Genomic DNA, 18,107 nt, shown 5'->3' with positions numbered 1-18,107 from the left:
CAGTGGGGCTGAAGTCTCAAATGAAACAAAACTTTGCACTTACTGGCTGGCATCAGGTAACTTCAGCCAAAGCCAACCAATAAGTAAAACCCTATTTACTGAGCAATGCCATCATGTGGCTGCTGGGAAATAGGCAGGCAGAAGTCCGTTGTGTTCACAGGGGGAGGAGGGGGCTATTTTTAATTGCGGAGTGTTCCCAGAGCAAGAGGCTTGTAGCTTCCACAGGGACCCATTTGACTGTAGCAGCTTCCTCACTGACAGCATGGAATCTGGGTCCTTTAACCCCTTGGCACCTGCCAGATCACAGGCATTCCTCTGCCTCCAAGAATAAACAGCAGCTCTTTGCTAGGGAGCTGTGTATTCCCCACTGTTACACCCCTATTGGTGACACTACTGTGTAAAGACCATTTAGTTAAACAAGGGAGTGTTGCCAAGTGGTTAGAACAGGGAGATGGGCATTGGTACCTTCTGTCTCTTGCTCTGACATGATTTGCTGGGTGAGCTCCGTCAAGCTGTTTGCATAAAATGAGGCACATCGAAATTCAGGGCTTGCTCCTGGTGCCTATATGGGAACTGAGTTCTTTTGAAAAAGAGATCGTTCTTAGTAGTAGTGATTATTTGTGTCTAAAGGCCCCAGCTGAAAGCAGGGTTCTGTTGTGCTAGCTGTGTCACACCGTGAGAGGCTGTCCCTCCCACACAGACCATACACTGTGTGAGGCTGGTCCTCTCCCACAGACCTTACAGCCTACTAGACAAGATGGACACAGGAGACGATGTGACTTGCCCAAGGTCATGCAGCTGGTTGGTGGCAGAGCTGGAACTAGAATCGAGGTCTCCCGAGTCCCAGTCCACTGCCCTATCCACTGAACAACACAGTCTCCCACTAGCACCAGTGCTGCCTCTTCCCCACCCTTTGTCTTATGTATTTAGACTGTAAGCTCTTTGGGGCAGGGGCTGTCTCTCGCTCTGTGTATGTACCGTGCCCAGCACCAGGAGGCTCAGCTGCAACTTCTCGGGGCTACTGGAATATAAACGACTGTCGTTTCTTTCAGTTTTTCTCTTCTTCATTCCTCAGGGTAGAGTGTATTCTCAGAGCAGGTTCATTGGTTTCAGCAGGGCTACTCAGAAAATAAACAGCTGGTCAGCCAGTAAAAGCAGCAGAATCAGGCCCTCTGTGAGCTAATTAAGAGCCTGCTCTCAAAGCAGTCAGTTGACTATGAGTGTGAGAGCTACTTGGGATTTTTAAGATGTTCATTGTTCCTCTGGATAGATTGGAAATTCCGTCCCCCAAAAGAAGGAAGTCCGCACACAAAGTGCTGACTAATGCTGAGTCAGCAACCAATGCTTGACATCTATAGGAGAAGAAAAGGAGGACTTGTGGCACCTTAGAGACGAATACATTTATCTGAGCATAAGCTTTCGTGAGCTACAGCTCACTTCATCGGATGAGGAAGAGTCTGTATGATTGGCATTGCTCCAGGCAGCCTGCTCTTCCTGTATAAGTTCAGCAGCCTCTGCCAGAGAAGAGGAGCAGGGAAGAGTGTGATGGGAACAGGGGGCTCTGCCTCCCTCAGTGATGTCTTTTTCTATTTAAACCAAGGTCCAGGAGAGCAAGCGGGCAGCGTGACATATTGTGTGACACATGATCAGCCTGTGATTTGGTGTTTCCAGCCAAAGGAGCAGCCCCTAGAGCTAAGGTGACTTGGCAACGTCAGTAGAGGACAAACTAATGGGACTGATAGAGGGGGCATTCAACTTGCACATGTACTGACCCCCTGGACGTGTCAGCAGGGACTGAGTGATCTAAAAGCATGACCTCCGCTGTTTGAATTAAAGGACGTAAGAATGGCCATACTGGCTCAGACCAAAGGTCCATCCAACCCAGTATCCTGTCTACTGACAGTGGCCAATGCCAGATGCCCCAGAGGGAGTGAACCTAACAGGTAATGATCTAGTGATCTCTCTCCTGCCATCCATCTCCACCCTCTGACAAAGAGAGACTAGGGACACCATTCCTTGCCCATCCTGGCTAATAGCCATTAATGGACTTAACCTCCATGAATTTGTCCAGTTCTCTTTTAAACCCTGTTATAGTCCTAGCCTTCACAACCTCCTCAGGCAAGGAGTTCCACAGGTTGACTGTGCGCTGAGTGAAGAAGAACATCCTTCTATTTGTTTTAAACCTGCTGCCTATTAATTTCATTTGGTGGCCCCTAGTTCTTATATTATGGGAACAAGTAAATAACTTTTCCTTATTCACTTTCTCCACACCACTCATGATTTTATATACCTCTATCATATCCCCCCTTAGTCTCTTCTTTTCCAAGCTGAAAAGTCCGAGCCTCTTTAATCTCTCCTCATATTGGACCTGTTCCAAACCCCTAATCATTTTAGTTGCCCTTTTCTGAACCTTTTCTAATGCCAGTATATCTTTTTTGAGATGAGGGGACCACATCTGTACACAGTATTCAAGATGTGGGCGTACAATGGATTTATATAAGGGCAATAAGATATTCTCCGTCTTATTCTCTATCCCTTTTTTAATGATTAACATCCCGTCTACTTTTTTGACTGCCGCTGCGCACCTCGTGGACGTCTTTAGAGAACTATCCACAATGATTCCAAGATCTCTTTCCTGATTAGTTGTAGCTAAATTAGCCTCCATCATATTGTATGTATAGTTGGAGTTATTTTTTCCAACGTGCATTACTTTACATTTATCCACATTAAATTTCATTTCCATTTTGTTGCCCAATCACTTAGTTTTGTGAGACCTTTTTGAAGTTCTTCACAGTCTGCTTTGGTCTTGACTATCTTGAGCAGTTTAGTATCATCTGCAAACTTTTCCACCTCACTGTTTACCCCTTTCTCCAGATCATTTATGAATAGGTTGAATAGGATTGGTCCTAGGACTGACCCTGGGAGAATACCACTACTTACCCCTCTCCATTCTGAAAATTTACCATTTATTGCTATCCTTTGTTCCCTGTCTTTTAATCAGGTCTCAATCCATGAAAGGATCTTCCCTCATACCCCATGACAACTTAATTTACATATGAGCCTTTGGTGAGGGACCTTGTCAAAGGCTTTCTGGAAATCTAAGTACACAATGTCCACTGGCTCCCCCTTGTCCACATGTTTGTTGACCCCTCCTCAAAGAACTCTAATAGATTAGTAAGACATGATCTCCCTTTACAGAAACCATGTTGACTTTTGTGCAACAATTTATGTTCTTCTAGGTGTCTGACAATTTTATTCTTTACTATTGTTTCAACTAATTTGCCTGGTATTGACGTTAGACTTACCGGCCTGTAATTGCCAGGATCACCTCTAGAGCCCTTCTTAAATATTGGCGTTACATTAGCTATCTTCCAGTCACTGGGTACAGAAGCTGATTTAAAGGACAGGTTACAAACCATAGTTAATAGTTCCTGAATTTCAAATTTGAGTTCTTTCAGAACTCTTGGGTGAATGCCATCTGGTCCCACTGACTTGTTACTGTTAAGTTTCTCAATTAATTCCAAAACCTCCTCTAGTGACACTTCAATCTGTGACAATTACTCAGATTTGTCACCTACAAAAGACGGCTCAGGTTTGGGAATCTCCCTAACATTCTCAGCCATGAAGACTGAAACAAAGAATTAATTTAGTTTCTCTGCGATGACTTTATCATCTTTAAGCGTTCCTTTTGTATCTCGATCATCCAAGGGCCCCACTGGTTGTTTAGCAGTCTTCCTGCTTCTGATGTAGTTAAAAAACATTTTGGTATTACCTTTTGAGTTTTTGGCTAGCTGTTCTTCAAACTCCTTTTTGGCTTTTCTTATTACATTTTTACATTTAATTTGGCAGTGTTTATGCTCCTTTCTATTCACCTCACTAGGATTTGACTTCCACTTTTTAAAAAATGCCTTTCTATCTCTCACTGCTTCTTTTACATGGTTGTTAAGCCATGGTGGCTCTTTTTTAGTTCTTTTACTGTGTTTTTTAATTTGGGGTATACATTTAAGTTGAGCCTATTATGGTGCCTTTGAAAAGCGTCCATGCAGCTTGCAGGGATTTCACTCTAGACACTGTACCTTTTAATTTCTGTTTAACTAACCTCCTCATTTTTGCGTAGTTCCCCTTTCTGAAATTAAATGCCACAGTGTTGGGCTGTTGAGGTGTTTTACCCACCACAGGAATGTTAATTATTATACTATGATCACTATTTCCAAGCCGTCCTGTTATAGTTAGCTCTTGGACCAGATCCTGCGCTCCACTCATGAGAGTTGCCTCTCCCCTTGTGGGTTCCTGTACCAGCTGCTCCAAGAAGCAGTCATTTAAAGTATTGAGAAATTTTATCTCTGCATTTTGTCCTGAGGTGACATGTACCCAGTCAATATGGGGAGCATTTCTGAGAATGCCACCATAGAGGTCCTGGATTTCAGTCTCTTTCCTAGCAGCCTAAATTTGGCCTCCAGGACGTCTCTCCTACCCTTCCCTATGTCACTGGTACCTACATGTACCACGATCACCGGCTCCTCCCCAGCACTACACGTAAGTCTATCTAGATGTCTTGAGAGATCCGCAACCTTCGCACCAGGCAGGCAAGTCACCATATGATTCTCCCGGTCATCACAAACCCAGCTATCTATGTTTCTAATGATTGAGTCTCCCATTACTAACACCTGCCCTTTCCTACTGACTGGAGTTCCCTCCCCCGGAAAGGTAACCTCAGTGTGAGAGGATATCCCAACATCATCTGAAAGGAGGGTCCCAACTATGGGAAGGTTTCCCTCTGCTCTCCTTCTCTGGGCCTTTCATCCTCCTTAACAGCGCAGGGGCTGTCTGACCGGAGGTGGGACAAATCTACAGTGTCCCGGAAAGCCTCATCAACATACCTCTCTGCCTCCCTTAGCTCCTCCAGTTCCACAATCCTGGCCTCCAAAGCACGGTCTCCGAGGGCCAGGTGCAGTTTGCACCGAATGCACACATACGCCACCCGCCCACAGGGCAGATAATCATAAATGCTACACCAACTGCAATAAAGAGGATAGCCCCCAATCTGCTGCTGGGCTTCTGCCTGCATTTTCTCCTACAGCTACCTAGGTTAAAGATAGGGTTTTTGTTTAAATCAAGAAGTTTTGATTACAGTTTAGTTTAAAGGTTTTAAAAAATAGCAAGTGTACCTCGCCCCCTTCCCAACTCCCTCTCGAAACTCCCTGTTAGCGGCCCCTGGTCGCAAAGCTCCCTGGTCGCTTGCTCACTGCTTTATAAAGCCCTGACCTCCTTGATAGCCCTGCCCCCTGCCTACGGCTCCGCCAATGAACAGAGGCTTCTAGATTTCAAACCTTGTTTAGAAGCTCACTGCTTCCATCTGCCGGCCACAGCACTCGGACCCATTAACCCTGCAGCAGCAGCAGACTCAAATCTCTTATGTGGCATAGCCACTAGGGGACAAAACCCATGCTACAGAAGGTGGATTACACAGGCCGTGTGCCGGGGGATTATGGGAACTGCATATAACAGTTGACAGCTGAGGAGAAATGGTGAGAGCAGCATGTGCAAAGAACAGGGCTCTTACCCCATGCCCATGCCTTGAATCCTGGAGAACAGAATTTACAGCAATTAAAAATGCTCTGGCAGGATGGCTATAGGAGCTTTGTCTGAGCAAGGACTCCAGGATTGAGTCCAGCTGGATAAATTCACCCAGTTTGCACAAACAATGAATGATCACAGAATTAAAAATAGTTTTATTAAGTAGGTTTGCTTTGGTATCAATCCAAGGGCACTTGGTAACAAAGGCAGCACACGAACTCAAAGGGTACATGCCAGAACACTGGAAGGAAATGTTTCTTCCTGACACGGTGGAGCTGCTGACAGAAGTTGTGTCGTCCAGCCTGAACCCCAAAGCGACCACACTCTGCTCCAGTTCAAGAAACATCTTATGCTGAGAGTCTTTTCCAAACCAATTCATCTAAGAAGCGGTTTCAAACAGTCACAGCACAGCGCGCTGCACAAAGATGGGCTTTCCACACGGGCTGCCACTAACTGCTGTGTGGCCCGAGTGAGATGAACATTACAGGCGATCTCCAAAACTTCATTCACAGCGGTCGCAGTTTAAACCCTTTAACAAGGATTTTAAATAGCTGCAACTATAATTATGTATGTGTGCACACTGTATTTGAAGACAATGTAAAACTAGGCTCCCCCTACCATTTAAATTAGATACAGCATCTTTTTCAGCCATTTTTCATTTGCAGACCCCAACAAAATTTTGACTGGAGGTGCAGACCCCTTTGGAAATCTTAGACACGGTCTGCAGACCCCCAGGAATCCGGGGACCACAGGTTGAGAACCTCTCTTCTATGATAATGACCATCTTTCGCAGACCCCTTAGACATGGTCTGCGGACCCCAGGTTGAAAACCACTGTTCTAGGGTGGTGAAGAGTGCTGCTGAACAGTTAAGTGTTCCACTCCAGAAGTAGCTGAATTTCCAGAAGGCGATGAGGTGGCTCCTGTAGCTATTCAGACTTTGCAAAAGCACTTTGGGATCCTTCACGGTTAAAAGTGCTACAGCAATGTAAGGTGTATCATTCAGGATCTTGAACCAGAACTGACCCCATTTTTCTGGCAAAAAGCTGTCACCCTTACTGCGGTCAGGGCAGCGTCTAGAACACATCATGGCATGTCTGGAATGCAGGGCCTGTAGTGCAGGGTAACAGGAGCTGCAGGGCAGATACACACTACTTTGAAAGGTGTGATGCGTGGGAGTGGAGCCCACAGTCAGGTGCCCCAAGTAGGTCAAAATTCCCCATGCTGGGACAGACACAACAAGACAAGATATTTGGACAGGCGCTATGGACTGCTAGCCCAGGAGGGAGTGTCCTTTTCCTTGCTGAACAGCAATACCTCAGCACAAACACTGCTGCCAGGATGGATCACTTGATCATTCCCTCTGGAGCACCTGGCATTGGCCACTGCTGGAAGACAGGATACCGGGCTAGATGCTTTGGTCTTATCCAGTATGGCTGTCCTTATGTCTACACCTCACTGAATGGTAGGCCGGTTGGCGACAGGGGATCTCTTTTCCCTGCACTGCACATCCAGCTCAGCATGCCCACTGGAGGACAGGTGTCTCGCCTCCATTAGGCCAAGTCACAGCAAGAGATGCTTTTGGAACATTCCACTCCTCTCACTCTTTGGGGGTCCTGGGTCTTCGGTCAGTTTAGAGTCCCCACATTTCCTGCCACTTTGCTCTGTGTGGGAGCAATTCACGAGGCCTGTGCATGGCTCCACAACCAACAGGAAGAAGTACTATTGGGATAACTGTAATGCCTACAGGCTCCAGCTAAGATCAGGGCCCCATTGTGCTCATAAGAGCCAATCTCTGCCCCAAGGAGCTTACAATCAAAACGAACAAGACAGACAAAGGAGAGGAACAAATACAACGTACAAGCAGAAGACTGGGAACTGAGACAGAGAGATTAAGGGCCTGAGCCCATTGGAGTAATGGGAGTCTTTCCATTGATGTCAACAGGCTTTGGATCAGGTCCTAGGTAACTTGTCCAAGGTCACACAGGGAATCTGTGGCAGAGCTTGGATTTGAGTCCAAGTCCCCTGAGTCTCAGTCTAGTGCCTTGACTACAAGACTATCCGTCTTCTCTCTGGTCACCCACCTAATCCTCCTCTTTGAGGGTTTAAGTGGAAGGAGATGAGGAGTTTCACCCCAAGAGGCACTGGCTTAAACCTCAGAGCGATTCCACTTTTCTAAGATCTGCAGCCCGCTGGAACATAAGTACAGAAATGTTTAATACTGGATTAAATTTTCATTGTGGTTCAAAGATTAAAAACTTTCCATAGACAGTCCTAGGGTCAGAGCTGGGAATGCTGGGGGGGAGGGGGCTGCAGAGACATCAGGGATTGCTTGCAGCAATGGAGGGGCTGAGACCCTGAGTGCTCTGAATGATCCCCTAGGTTTTCTCTGCCTCCTTCCAGCTGAGTGCCTGGGAAGGATTGTGCAAGACCTAAGATCAGACCTACAGAGACACTATGACCTGCAGATCTATGCTCCAGTACAAGTGGCAGGGACCCTGCAGAGGGTGGGCATGTGTTAGATCTAAGATGTGCCTTTATTGCTCCATTCAACATGCTGATTAGAGCAGCTTCGGTAAGGGAGCCCTTCCAATGCACCACACCTCCCAGGATGCTCTGCCTCTCATCAAGTCTGTGATTGTGCAGCTCCTCTTCATGCACTGACCCCCCCAGTGCAACTCCTCCAGACAGCACCCCATGCCACGCTGCAGGATTCCCATCGGGCTACAGCCTATCGTACCAACAGAATGAAAGGTTTCTCCCCAGGAGCAGCACGTGGGCTGGACGCCCCTACCTGCCCACCCATGAGGGGTGATGGAAGACAATGTTCTTTCTCTTTGCCCAGTGGGAGAAGACAGTCTTCTCAGTGATGAAGCGGTGGCCACCCCGGGGGGCTTTCTCATGGGCGAGGTACATCCTGCACTCATCCAGCTTGCCCTTTTCGAAGTAGTGGTAAGGCACTCTGGGATGGTTCTTCTCCCTGCCAACCAGAGCAGACAAGAGGTAGTGCAGCGGGGCACTGGCCAAGATGGCAGACTCCTGCTTCCAGAGCAGGGATGGAGCCAACACGAGAGAGCCACCAGCCTAATAACCCCAGAGATGTCCATTCAGTGTCAGGGATCTCTGGGCACAGAGCAAGAGTCCCAGCCATCAACCCCCCTGCTAGGAGTTCAGCATGTAACACCCACCCCCCAAACCTCCGCACTAGGCTGGACAAAGCACAAGCAAATCTACCAAAGGGACCCATCCTGCCCCACGAGATGAGGAGGGGGGAGCTGAATGAATGAAGAACTTCCTCCTGTGTTACAGACCCGCCCCTGCTGAAATCCTCATCCTCCCCTTCATTGCCCTGGGCCTCCAGTCCCACCACATGCTCCCTCCATCATCTTACTGCAACCCAGCTCTGCAGACTCCAGCAGGTGTGGGCATCACACACAGATCAGAGCCATGTCACCTCCGCAGCTAGGGCCCCCAGCCCCCTGTTCCTTTCAGGGGTCCTGTTTCAAACTGCCTCCTTGCTTATAAAAACACCTCGTGAACTCGCCCCCAGCTCAGACTCCAGTTCTCTCTGTTCTGTCCCCTTCCTTCTCTGATCTCACCACTGTTGGCGCGAGGACCTTCTCCTCTGCAACTCCTGCTGCTTGGAGCAGCCTCCCTGTATCTGTCCACTTCATATATTTTCTGCATTGTCTGCGCCCCCTAATACACCCCTCCCTGTGCTGTTTGTTACTGAACTTGGCTAAGTCTCTGGGGACAGAGTTTGTATGGAAGATGTATTGTATTGCATGTGGAATGGTTGTGCTGCCTTGTGTTGAGTTAGCTGACGAACAGACGTGCTGTGTGGCAAAAGCCCCACGAAGTCTCCCACCCTCTTCCCCTCCCTCTCCCCATGGCCGTACCTGCAGTAGCTATCGCTGACCATGCCGAAGACAAAGATCTGTTCACACAGCTCCATTGCCAGGATCATGGTGAACCAGCCAGTGCTCAGGAAGGAGCCAGACTTCATCCTACAAATCACACAGCAACAGAGTTGGAGGGGACAGGCTGCCATAAGCAGCATGGCAGAGAGAGAAATGGACACAAACTGTGGGAGGGAAACCTGCACTCATCTCCTAGACCAAGAGTGGACAGTAAGGCACATCCTGCCCTGGCTGAGGGACATCTACTGGGTGTGACTAGGGCCTTTGGAGCAGTTTCTGTATGAGGATAGGAAGAGCAAACAGAAGAGCAGGACAAGCAAAATGCGGCGGGGAGGAAGATGGGCTCTTTGGCTACCGGGGAGGGGGAGGAAATGCCAGCAATACAGGATGCACGTGTGTTTGGAAGCTCTCTCTTTCCGCCTCCTCCCACTCCAGTCTCCTGGCATGTCGTGCCCCTTGAAGTGAGTGTCGGGTTGGTGAACAAAGCTTCACTGACAGCTCTGGAGACGGACGCCCCCTGTTTATCCACACAGGGTATGGGACAGGCAGAAGCGGGGCGAGTGTTCTCAGCCTGCTCCTCCAATGGCCTCATCCCTGGCACGATGGGTCAGAGGGGAGTTCAGTCTCCACGGCCCAGTCAGTCAGTTCTTGGCCCATCTGCTGACCAGGGGGACTATCAATGCCAAAGGCGATGGAGATTTGTGTGCTGTGGACACCCGGCCACTAGGAACGAAATGGAACCCTCCACTCATCTACCAAGCAGAGGACAAATGACTGCTAGTCACTGCTAACCTGCCCAGGATTTGAACTGAAGTGCTGACTGCCCATAAATGCATGATGTAACAGACGTGTTACATACTGTTCTATAGCAATGAATTCTTACGCTACAACTCTTCCTGGGATGAAGGTGACTCCATAACTTTCTAACATCCACAAATAGCCCATTGCAATTTACACGGTGACTGCCTGCTAAATCCATTCATGTGCAGCGCACTGACACTCCTAAGATACCTTGCAGGTCCACTCACCACTGAGGGACAAACAGCATTTGTGGGAGGGGAGTAAACTGTCCCACTCATGTCAGTGGGTTGGTAACTCTGAAACCCAACATTTACAATTAGAGAGTGGAAAACTGGCTAATTGACTTAGGAGCACAGATCCCATTGGGATTTGTGCTCCAAAGTCCTATAGGTGCTTTCGAAAATCCCACCCTAAAATGGCAACACTGTTAACTATTTCACTGTTGATTGGTTTACCAGAAGCATCCAGTTACAGTAGACCTTGGGGTGGAAAGCTCTACTCTCTATACCCAGGAGGTGCCTGTGGCAGGGAGGCCCTGGGACATTACAGGCAGGGAGGAAGGAAGCGAGCGAGGCGCCTACTCACCTGTTCTTCCCCGTCTCGTCCTGGAAGACCTTGTCACAGTAAGCCATCATCCTCTCGGTTAGCGTGTACATCTGCAGGCTGGGATACATCTCCTTCACCTCCTGGAGACTCCTGTAGGTGAACCCCACCTTCTCCCGGCTCATCATTCTCACAGGCCCCCAGACGATGTAGATGGTCTCCCGGGACTGCTTGAAGAAGTACGACTGGTTCCTCAGGAGCAAAGGGATACTGGTGTGCGAGACGACCCTGAGGGTGCTCTTCGCCCCCACGTCCTCTTCGTAGCCACGGGTGGGGGCCTGGTTCATGCGCAGGACGCACTCCATTTGGTCAATCTCCTTCCCCAGCCGCGAGCCCAGCATCTGACCCGAGCTGGATACCACGGCACACTGGCGGCACTGAGCTCTGACCAACGGCTGCAGCAAGACGCACCGTTAGCAATGGAGAGGGACAGGAAAGACCCAGGGCTTGCAAGGGGAGGGGATCGCAGTATGTTTGCATTCCAGGCAGCAAGTCCATATCACCTTTTCATCACCTGCACTGGCTTCCTGTCTGTCTATGAATCCAATTCAGAACTGCCCTCCCTCCAGGGCCCCCTTCCACCACTTCCTCCATGGTGCTGCTCTGAGCTGCCCTCCCTGCAATTCCCTATTGCTGGCACAGGGTGGTGTCGCTCTCAAGCTGAATCTACACAGGGGCCAGAGCCATGTTACCGGAGTGAGCTTTAAAACACCACCTAGAACTGGTTTCTCCTGACTCCCTTTAACTATCCCCTGGTGCCTCCCTGGAGTCTGAAAGCAGCATGCTTTAACTGAGGCCCCCCCACAGGGTAGTGTTTTCGATTACTCCAGATGTCGGATGTGCTTTGAACCTGGTCCAGGACATGGACAGCAGAGACTCAACAGCCTCCGGATGATGTGAGTGAGCCAAGGGGCTTTGTTACACCAGCAGAAGGCCACAGTAGCCCCATGGCTAACACTTTGCACTGCTGAGGCATCTTTCACACCTTAGGAGCCTCAAACACTGTGCAAACTTTAATCAATAAGCCTCAACTCTCATGGGAAGTAGGTACATTGTCAACTTCATTAGTGATGGAGAAACTGAGGCAATGCTGGGTGAAGTGACTCGCCCAAGGGCACACAGTGACTCTGCGAATGGAAACCAGGAGTCCCAACTCCCAGTCTCATGTGCTAACCACTACCTCACATTCTCTGCGTCTTGGGAGAGTCCATTCGCAGCTGGAACTTTAACCCACCTTTCCATCAGGAACACGACTGTATCCCTCGAAGCTGAGGGCTCCAGACACCGTCACCAAGGGAGGTTTATGTTCCTCCAGCCGCTGATAGCTGAGCCAACACAGCTGCGGGCAGAGCAGGATGTAGAGCACAGTACAAGCAGACAGAATCACCAGAGTTAAGAACAGACGGACCTGCAACGCATTGAGAAGGGAAGCTCAAGATTCGCTGCTGAGAACCCAGCACATGGCAACAACAGGGATGACTGCATTTTAGTGACCAGGGATCTCTCATTGTGGTAGGGCTATGGTGAACCGAACGCTGCAGGCATCCTGGAAAACAAAACAAGGACTGTAGTTCTTCCTTCTTCCCTATAGTGGGATGGGACTCCCCTCCTCTGCGGATGGGAAGGGCAGGGTGTTGCAGTAGAGCTCGACACCTGTTTGTGATTTCCAGGTTGAGAGACCATGATACAGTGTAATTAAAGACCCTTGCTGTTCTAAATTAAATACTCTGAGGGGTCCACAATGGGAACAAGGGCTAGGAGGGGAAGGAAATGGAGTCAGCTGTGATCGGATCAGGCAATGCTCAGGGGAAAGCAAGTGAGAAGGACCAGGATAGATGCTGGCAGGGCGACGGGGGGGTTCTTCACCTGGTCCTGCGACAACATCTCCCCCTGCTGAAAAGCCACGCGATGCCTTCCACCCAAAGAGCTTCCCCCGTGTTTTCAACCTCACAGCACTCCCACAAGGTGACATTGCCCCTGCTTTCCAGCTAAGGGAAGGCTGAAGGGCAGGGAGATTAAGCGCCCTGCCTGAGGTCACACAGCAGGCTCATGGCAAAGAGCCCAGACTCCTAACCCCTGCTCTGGCCACCAGAAAACAGGTCCTTTCACAAAACGTCTGCCTACGAAATCCAGGAAGCATTGGTGCCAGTGCAGCAATCTACACCTGAGGAGGGGACAGGGAAACAGGGGCTTGCAGCTGTGACCATCACCAGCACACACTGCTCCCCTTCGCGCGTCCCTGTGCAAAGCTACTACCTGCTACCGCCATCCTGTAATTCTCTCCTCCTCTCAGAACAGAGCTCACCCTGGTTAGTTTCATTGCACAACGGCCCCCAAGACACCAAGCGTCACTCGGCCTTTTTAGTGCTTGATCGCAAACCAGGAGCAGGGCTGCACTCTTTGATTGACAGTGATTACCGGTCAATATGAAACCTTCAGTCACGCATCAAAACTGGGGAGTGCTTGGCAAGATTGTTCTGTTTCAGAATGACTCACTTCCTTTCTAGTAAAAACAGGCTGCACAGCTGACAAATGGCGAGCCTTAAAAAGCTCTGAGGGCCACGTGCTGCTCTGTGCCTGTCTGGACTGTAATGTCAGCTTCTGTCATGACTATGGATTGCTTGAACCTCAGGGAGGAGCAGATCAGTGTCAAGCATACCAGGAACCACGCAGAGCTCCACGTACAATGGGGGTGCTACCTAAGCGATCATGGCTGACTTGGCTCTAGCTAAAGCATGAGGCCAACCACCAGCATAACCTGGCCCCATGTTGCCCATCTCAGCAGAGGCCAAGGAGCAAAAGTGGCCCTGGGGACTGAACTGTGCTATCCCCCTCTCCATGTGTGACAGCAATGCTCGCATTGCCACTGTCCATGCTGAGGACATCTGCCCCTGGGCTGTCAGTCTGGGACCTCTTACAAACACTAACATGGGGGGGGCATAGCCTTAATGGGGGGTCATAAACAGGAAGCAAGAAACTTGTTCTGGGCTCTTTGCTTTAGCCAGACACATGCTGACCCAGCACATCCCCACATGCGTGCTGAACACCAGGGAGGTGGGGGGGCAAAGCTTGGGGCCTCTCTCAGCCCGAGGATGCAAGAGGAAGGAAGGACAGCGACAGATAGAGAGATGCCAGAACAGCATTGTGATGAGTGTCCTGAATGTCCCAGTCGTGCCCATGATGGGCACTGGCCACACGCCACTCAGACAAAATCCCTGCTCCCCTGAGCTCACAAGCGAGGAAGCTAAGGCATGAGCCCTATACATTGACAAAGCACGGTGGGTGGGAAGCTGCACTCACACACGGTCATAGCAATAACATCAGGGGCGGAACAGACTGACTAGTTCCCCATGGCCCAACCCACCCTGCCCAGAGGGGAAGCGTTTCCCCAACATGGTCTGGAGGGTTTAGCTCAGTGATCCCCAACGCGGTGCCCGCAGGGACATTTTTGTGTGCCTGCCGGACACCCCGCCACCGGAGTGGCGCCGCCGAAGAACCGCCCGCCAAAACGCTGCCGAGAAGCGGGTGCCATTTCTTGGAGGCATTTCAGCAGTGACGCTTCTTGCCGCTGCCGCTTCCCGGCAGCATTTCGGCGGCCAGTTCTGTAACCCTTTCTGTCCTTCCTTATACTTGGTATCACTTAAACCTCTCTCCTTTTATTAATAAACTCACGTTGCTTTTATTATAAACCAGCTCAGTGCTTTGACTGAAACAGAGCGCTAGCCCCAGGTATGCTAAGAAGGTGCTGGGTACTGTCTGATTGAAGGAGCAGCGAACTCCGTAAGGTTTTGTGGGTGCTACAGTCAGAGGGGCTAAGCACTGCAGACAGACCTCTCTGAGGAACTCGAGAACTGGGGTTCACTGGTTGCTGCCCGCTAGGGAAGGTCTGGACTGGCAGAGTCCTGGAAAGTTTGCTGGTGAGACAGATAAGCTGGCATGTCGAGGAGCTGTCACACAGCTTAGCAGCAGCAAAGTTCTCACTGGCTGAGGCTGAGAGGGTCACACAGTGGCTCACAGCTCTGGGGACCCCAGCAGGTTGTCACGGATGTACTCCCCATTCTCCCACAAAGTGACATTGTAAAGGTGCCTTTTAATAAAGCCCCTTTAAGCCACAGGGCGCCCCGTATAGTCTCCTGTTCTCTGCAGTTAGAGGATATTTATCAGGACTCTACCGGGGGCACAAGGACTCTAGAACCAGCCTACTGAGCAGGAAATGGTGTACGTTTCCATATGGCGACCACATACATGTCCACGAGTTGTCCTTGAGGGTTCTCCATCAATTGGAACATAGATACCATCCTCATGTCCGTTAAGGACATGATACCCAATGCCCTTTAGCATTTCTGCCTCTGCCGCCTTTTCCTTGGCTCTGTAATGCCAGCCCATTTTGCTACCATCACTACGGTCCTAAATTCAGGGGTTTGGAAGAGGGGTTTAAGAGCATCACTGCTTCTTGGGATCTGGTTACTTACAAGTGTCTTCAGCTTCAGTGTCTTATCTGCCACAGGTTTGACTTGGGATTCAGGAACTGTGCCCTGCAAAACACAGACAGGTTAGCCTGTTGGCAACAAAATAAACATTTAGCAAAGAAAACAAAAAGCAAAGTCATTGATATTAAACTAGACAAACTTCTGACCAGAGTCAGTCCAAAAGGGGTACATTAAGGAGTATGTGCATGAGACCATATATGGTACCCCGGAGATTTGGTCTTGAGAACCATCACCTTGAACACCCCATTCATTTTAAAGTCTTGTTAAAAACCACTCTCCTTCCTTGTGAAACCCTCTGTCAACTTGCTCCAGCCAACTACACTTTCCTTGTAACTCTCTGATCTCCCAGCCCTGCCACTTGTATAGCTCAGGCCTCCACAGAATCGCCTTGCTGTTGGCGTGAAGCCTTATCTTCTGCAGCACCTGCCATCTGGAATATCTCTCTCACTTCAGATCTCACCAGCCAGGCTAACAAACAACAATATACTGCACTTGTACAGGACCTGCTCATCGGAGGATTCCCTTACTCCTCAATGTGTTTTATACACTCTGTGGGTGTTGCACACTCAGTAATGTCTTTAACAATTACTAAGCCTCACAACACCCTTGTGAGAAAACACAGGGGCCACTCTGTCCACCACTGAAATGCAGCCACCTCTGGGGTGGAACACAGCTGTTTAACAGAGCACAATATCGCTACACTAGAGCTTAGGATAGGAATATTTATCAAACATGCATAGCCTCCTACGGACCATTGTGCCAGCCAGTTGTCTGGGCCACGTTCACAGTTCTTTCCCTCACTCACTGCGTGGCTTCGCATCAGCCTTGTGCCTCAGTTTCCCTGAGAATTACAGTGACTCACCTGCCTTGTGGGGGTGGAACGAGGCTTCATTCGTCAAGGCCTGCCGGGTACTTTGAGATCCTCAGCTGGAAGGGCCTGGGGGGGAAATGCCAGGCTGTCATTTCGTCTGGCCAAGAGATGGAGAGGATCAAAGCTTCCGTTCTGCGGCCAGGGCCCCCTCGCCCTGAGCCCAGATGCTGCGGGCTCCCTCCTGAGCAGTGCCAGGCTGCAGGACACCCAATCCAGACCAACCCGACAACAGCATCACGAGAAGGGACCCAGGGAGGGCGAGTAGGCCCGAGACGACACCTCGGTGTCACCTCGCCCAACACTTCTGCAGGGGTCTCTTTGCCGCAGGCCCACGGAGACGGGGTGTCCCTGCCGCCAGCCCCCCGCCCCCCCAAAGGCAGCAGAGCTGTGCCGCCCACTCCCCACCCACGCCCCAGGGGGGTGCCCCGGCCTTACCCCAGCCCCAGGGCAGCAGAGCTGCGCCAGCCCCGCCCGCGCCCTGTCAGTGGGGCCCCGCCTATGGGGTGGCGGCGCCAGGGCGGTTCCGGCGGGTCCCGGTCAGCCGCTTCCCGGCTCCCATCGCTCCCGCCCGGGCCCTGGATCCCGGGCAGGGCCTCAGCGCCAGCCCCGCGGCAGCCTCGCCCCGGGGCCCGGCCTCACGCCCCGCCCCCCCGCTCCGATACCGCCCCCCGGTACCTCCCCCCGCCCCCAACACTTCGATACCCCTCCGCCCCCCCTCCCCCAACTCTCCCCCCCTACTGCCCCCCCGATACCTTCCCCGCCCCCAAAACTCCCCCTACCGCCCCACCGCCCCCAACACTCGGATGCCTCCCCCCGACCCCGATGCCGTCCCCGATACCCCTCCGCCCCCCCCACCCAACACTCTCCCCCACGGCCCCCCCGATACCAGCCCTCCGATACCTCCCCCCGCCCCCAACACTCCCCCTACCGCCCCACCGCTCCCAACACTCCGATACCTCCCCCCGCCCCCGATACCGCCCCACCGCCCCCAACACTCCGATACCCCTCCACCACCCCTCCCCCAACACTCCCCCCTACTGCCCCCCCGATACCTCCCCCCGCCTCCGATACCAGCCCTCCGATACCTCCCCCCGCCCCAACTCTCAGATACCCCACTACCGCCCCCCGCCCCCAACACTCCGATACCCCCCCACCGCACCAACACTCCCCCCTGCCGCCCCCCCGACCCCAACACTCCGATACCCCCCCACCGCCCCAACACTCCCCCCTGCCGCCCCCCCGACCCCAACACTCTGATACCTCCCCCCCTGACCCAGACACCAACACTCCCCCCTGCCTCCCCGTACCACCCCGGACACCAGCCCTCTGATACCTTCCCCCCTCTACCAACCCCTCTGATACTCCCCCCTCAACTACCAAACACTTCTTCGGTACTGAGCCCCTCCCCAAACTTCCTCCCCCCACACACCACCCCTTCCTCCCATACCTCTCCCCAGATACCACCCCCCCGAACACCAACCCCTCATCTGATACCATCCCCCCAATACTATCCCCCTCCTCTGATACCTCTGCCCGGATGCTACCCCGCCCCATACCAACCCTCTCATCCGATACAATCCCCAATACCAACCCCCAGTACCATCCCCCTCCTCCAATACCTCTCCTGCCAATACCACCCCCCTTGCCAACCCCCTCATCTGCTACTGTCTCCCCAATACCAACGCCCCAGTACCATCCTTCTCCTCCAATACCTCTCCCCTGCTTCTATCCCTGATATCACCCCCTCAATACCAACCCCCTCATCTGATACCATCCCCCTGATACCAATCCCCAATATCAACCTGCTCCTCTGATGCCTCCCCCCAACACCAACCTCCCGATACCAG

The 18,107-nt window shown here is 51.5% G+C and overlaps 1 protein-coding gene across 3 annotated transcripts; it reads right to left on the bottom strand.

Annotated features, from left to right (window-relative positions):
* Positions 1-5,712: 5,712 nt before the first annotated feature.
* ST6GALNAC4 (ST6 N-acetylgalactosaminide alpha-2,6-sialyltransferase 4) lies at positions 5,713-16,889 on the bottom strand. 3 transcript variants are annotated; one of them, XM_077836289.1, is made up of 8 exons: positions 16,696-16,889; positions 16,252-16,357; positions 15,372-15,434; positions 12,134-12,307; positions 10,882-11,294; positions 9,475-9,582; positions 8,370-8,555; positions 5,713-7,767 (listed from the first exon to the last, which is right to left on the bottom strand). In XM_077836289.1, the coding sequence occupies exons 2-8, from the start codon at positions 16,279-16,281 to the stop codon at positions 7,725-7,727; spliced, it is 1,017 nt and encodes a 338-aa protein (XP_077692415.1). In that variant the 5' UTR covers positions 16,282-16,357; positions 16,696-16,889; the 3' UTR covers positions 5,713-7,724. The 3 variants fall into 3 exon arrangements, with proteins under 3 accessions (XP_077692415.1, XP_077692414.1, XP_077692416.1); XM_077836288.1 differs by having other exon boundaries at positions 16,252-16,326; XM_077836290.1 differs by lacking the exons at positions 16,252-16,357; positions 16,696-16,889 and adding an exon at positions 15,623-15,709.
* Between the last annotated feature and the right edge of the window lie 1,218 nt (positions 16,890-18,107).

Source organism: Eretmochelys imbricata, chromosome 16 (genome assembly GCF_965152235.1).
Source record: "Eretmochelys imbricata isolate rEreImb1 chromosome 16, rEreImb1.hap1, whole genome shotgun sequence".
NCBI lineage: Eukaryota > Metazoa > Chordata > Testudines > Cheloniidae > Eretmochelys > Eretmochelys imbricata.
This window is presented reverse-complemented; position numbering and strand designations above follow the sequence as displayed.

Excerpts from the sequence above, each read along its gene's own strand:
- ST6GALNAC4 (XM_077836289.1), bottom strand. The coding sequence starts at position 16,281 with ATGAAGCCTCGTTCCACCCCCACAAGGCAG. Across the intron at positions 11,295-12,133 it reads GTCGTGTTCCTGATGGAAAG|CCGTTGGTCAGAGCTCAGTG; the intron begins GTGGGTTAAAGT and ends GTCTTGCTGCAG. Across the intron at positions 8,556-9,474 it reads GTCAGCGATAGCTACTGCAG|GGAGAAGAACCATCCCAGAG; the intron begins GTACGGCCATGG and ends TCTGGTTGGCAG.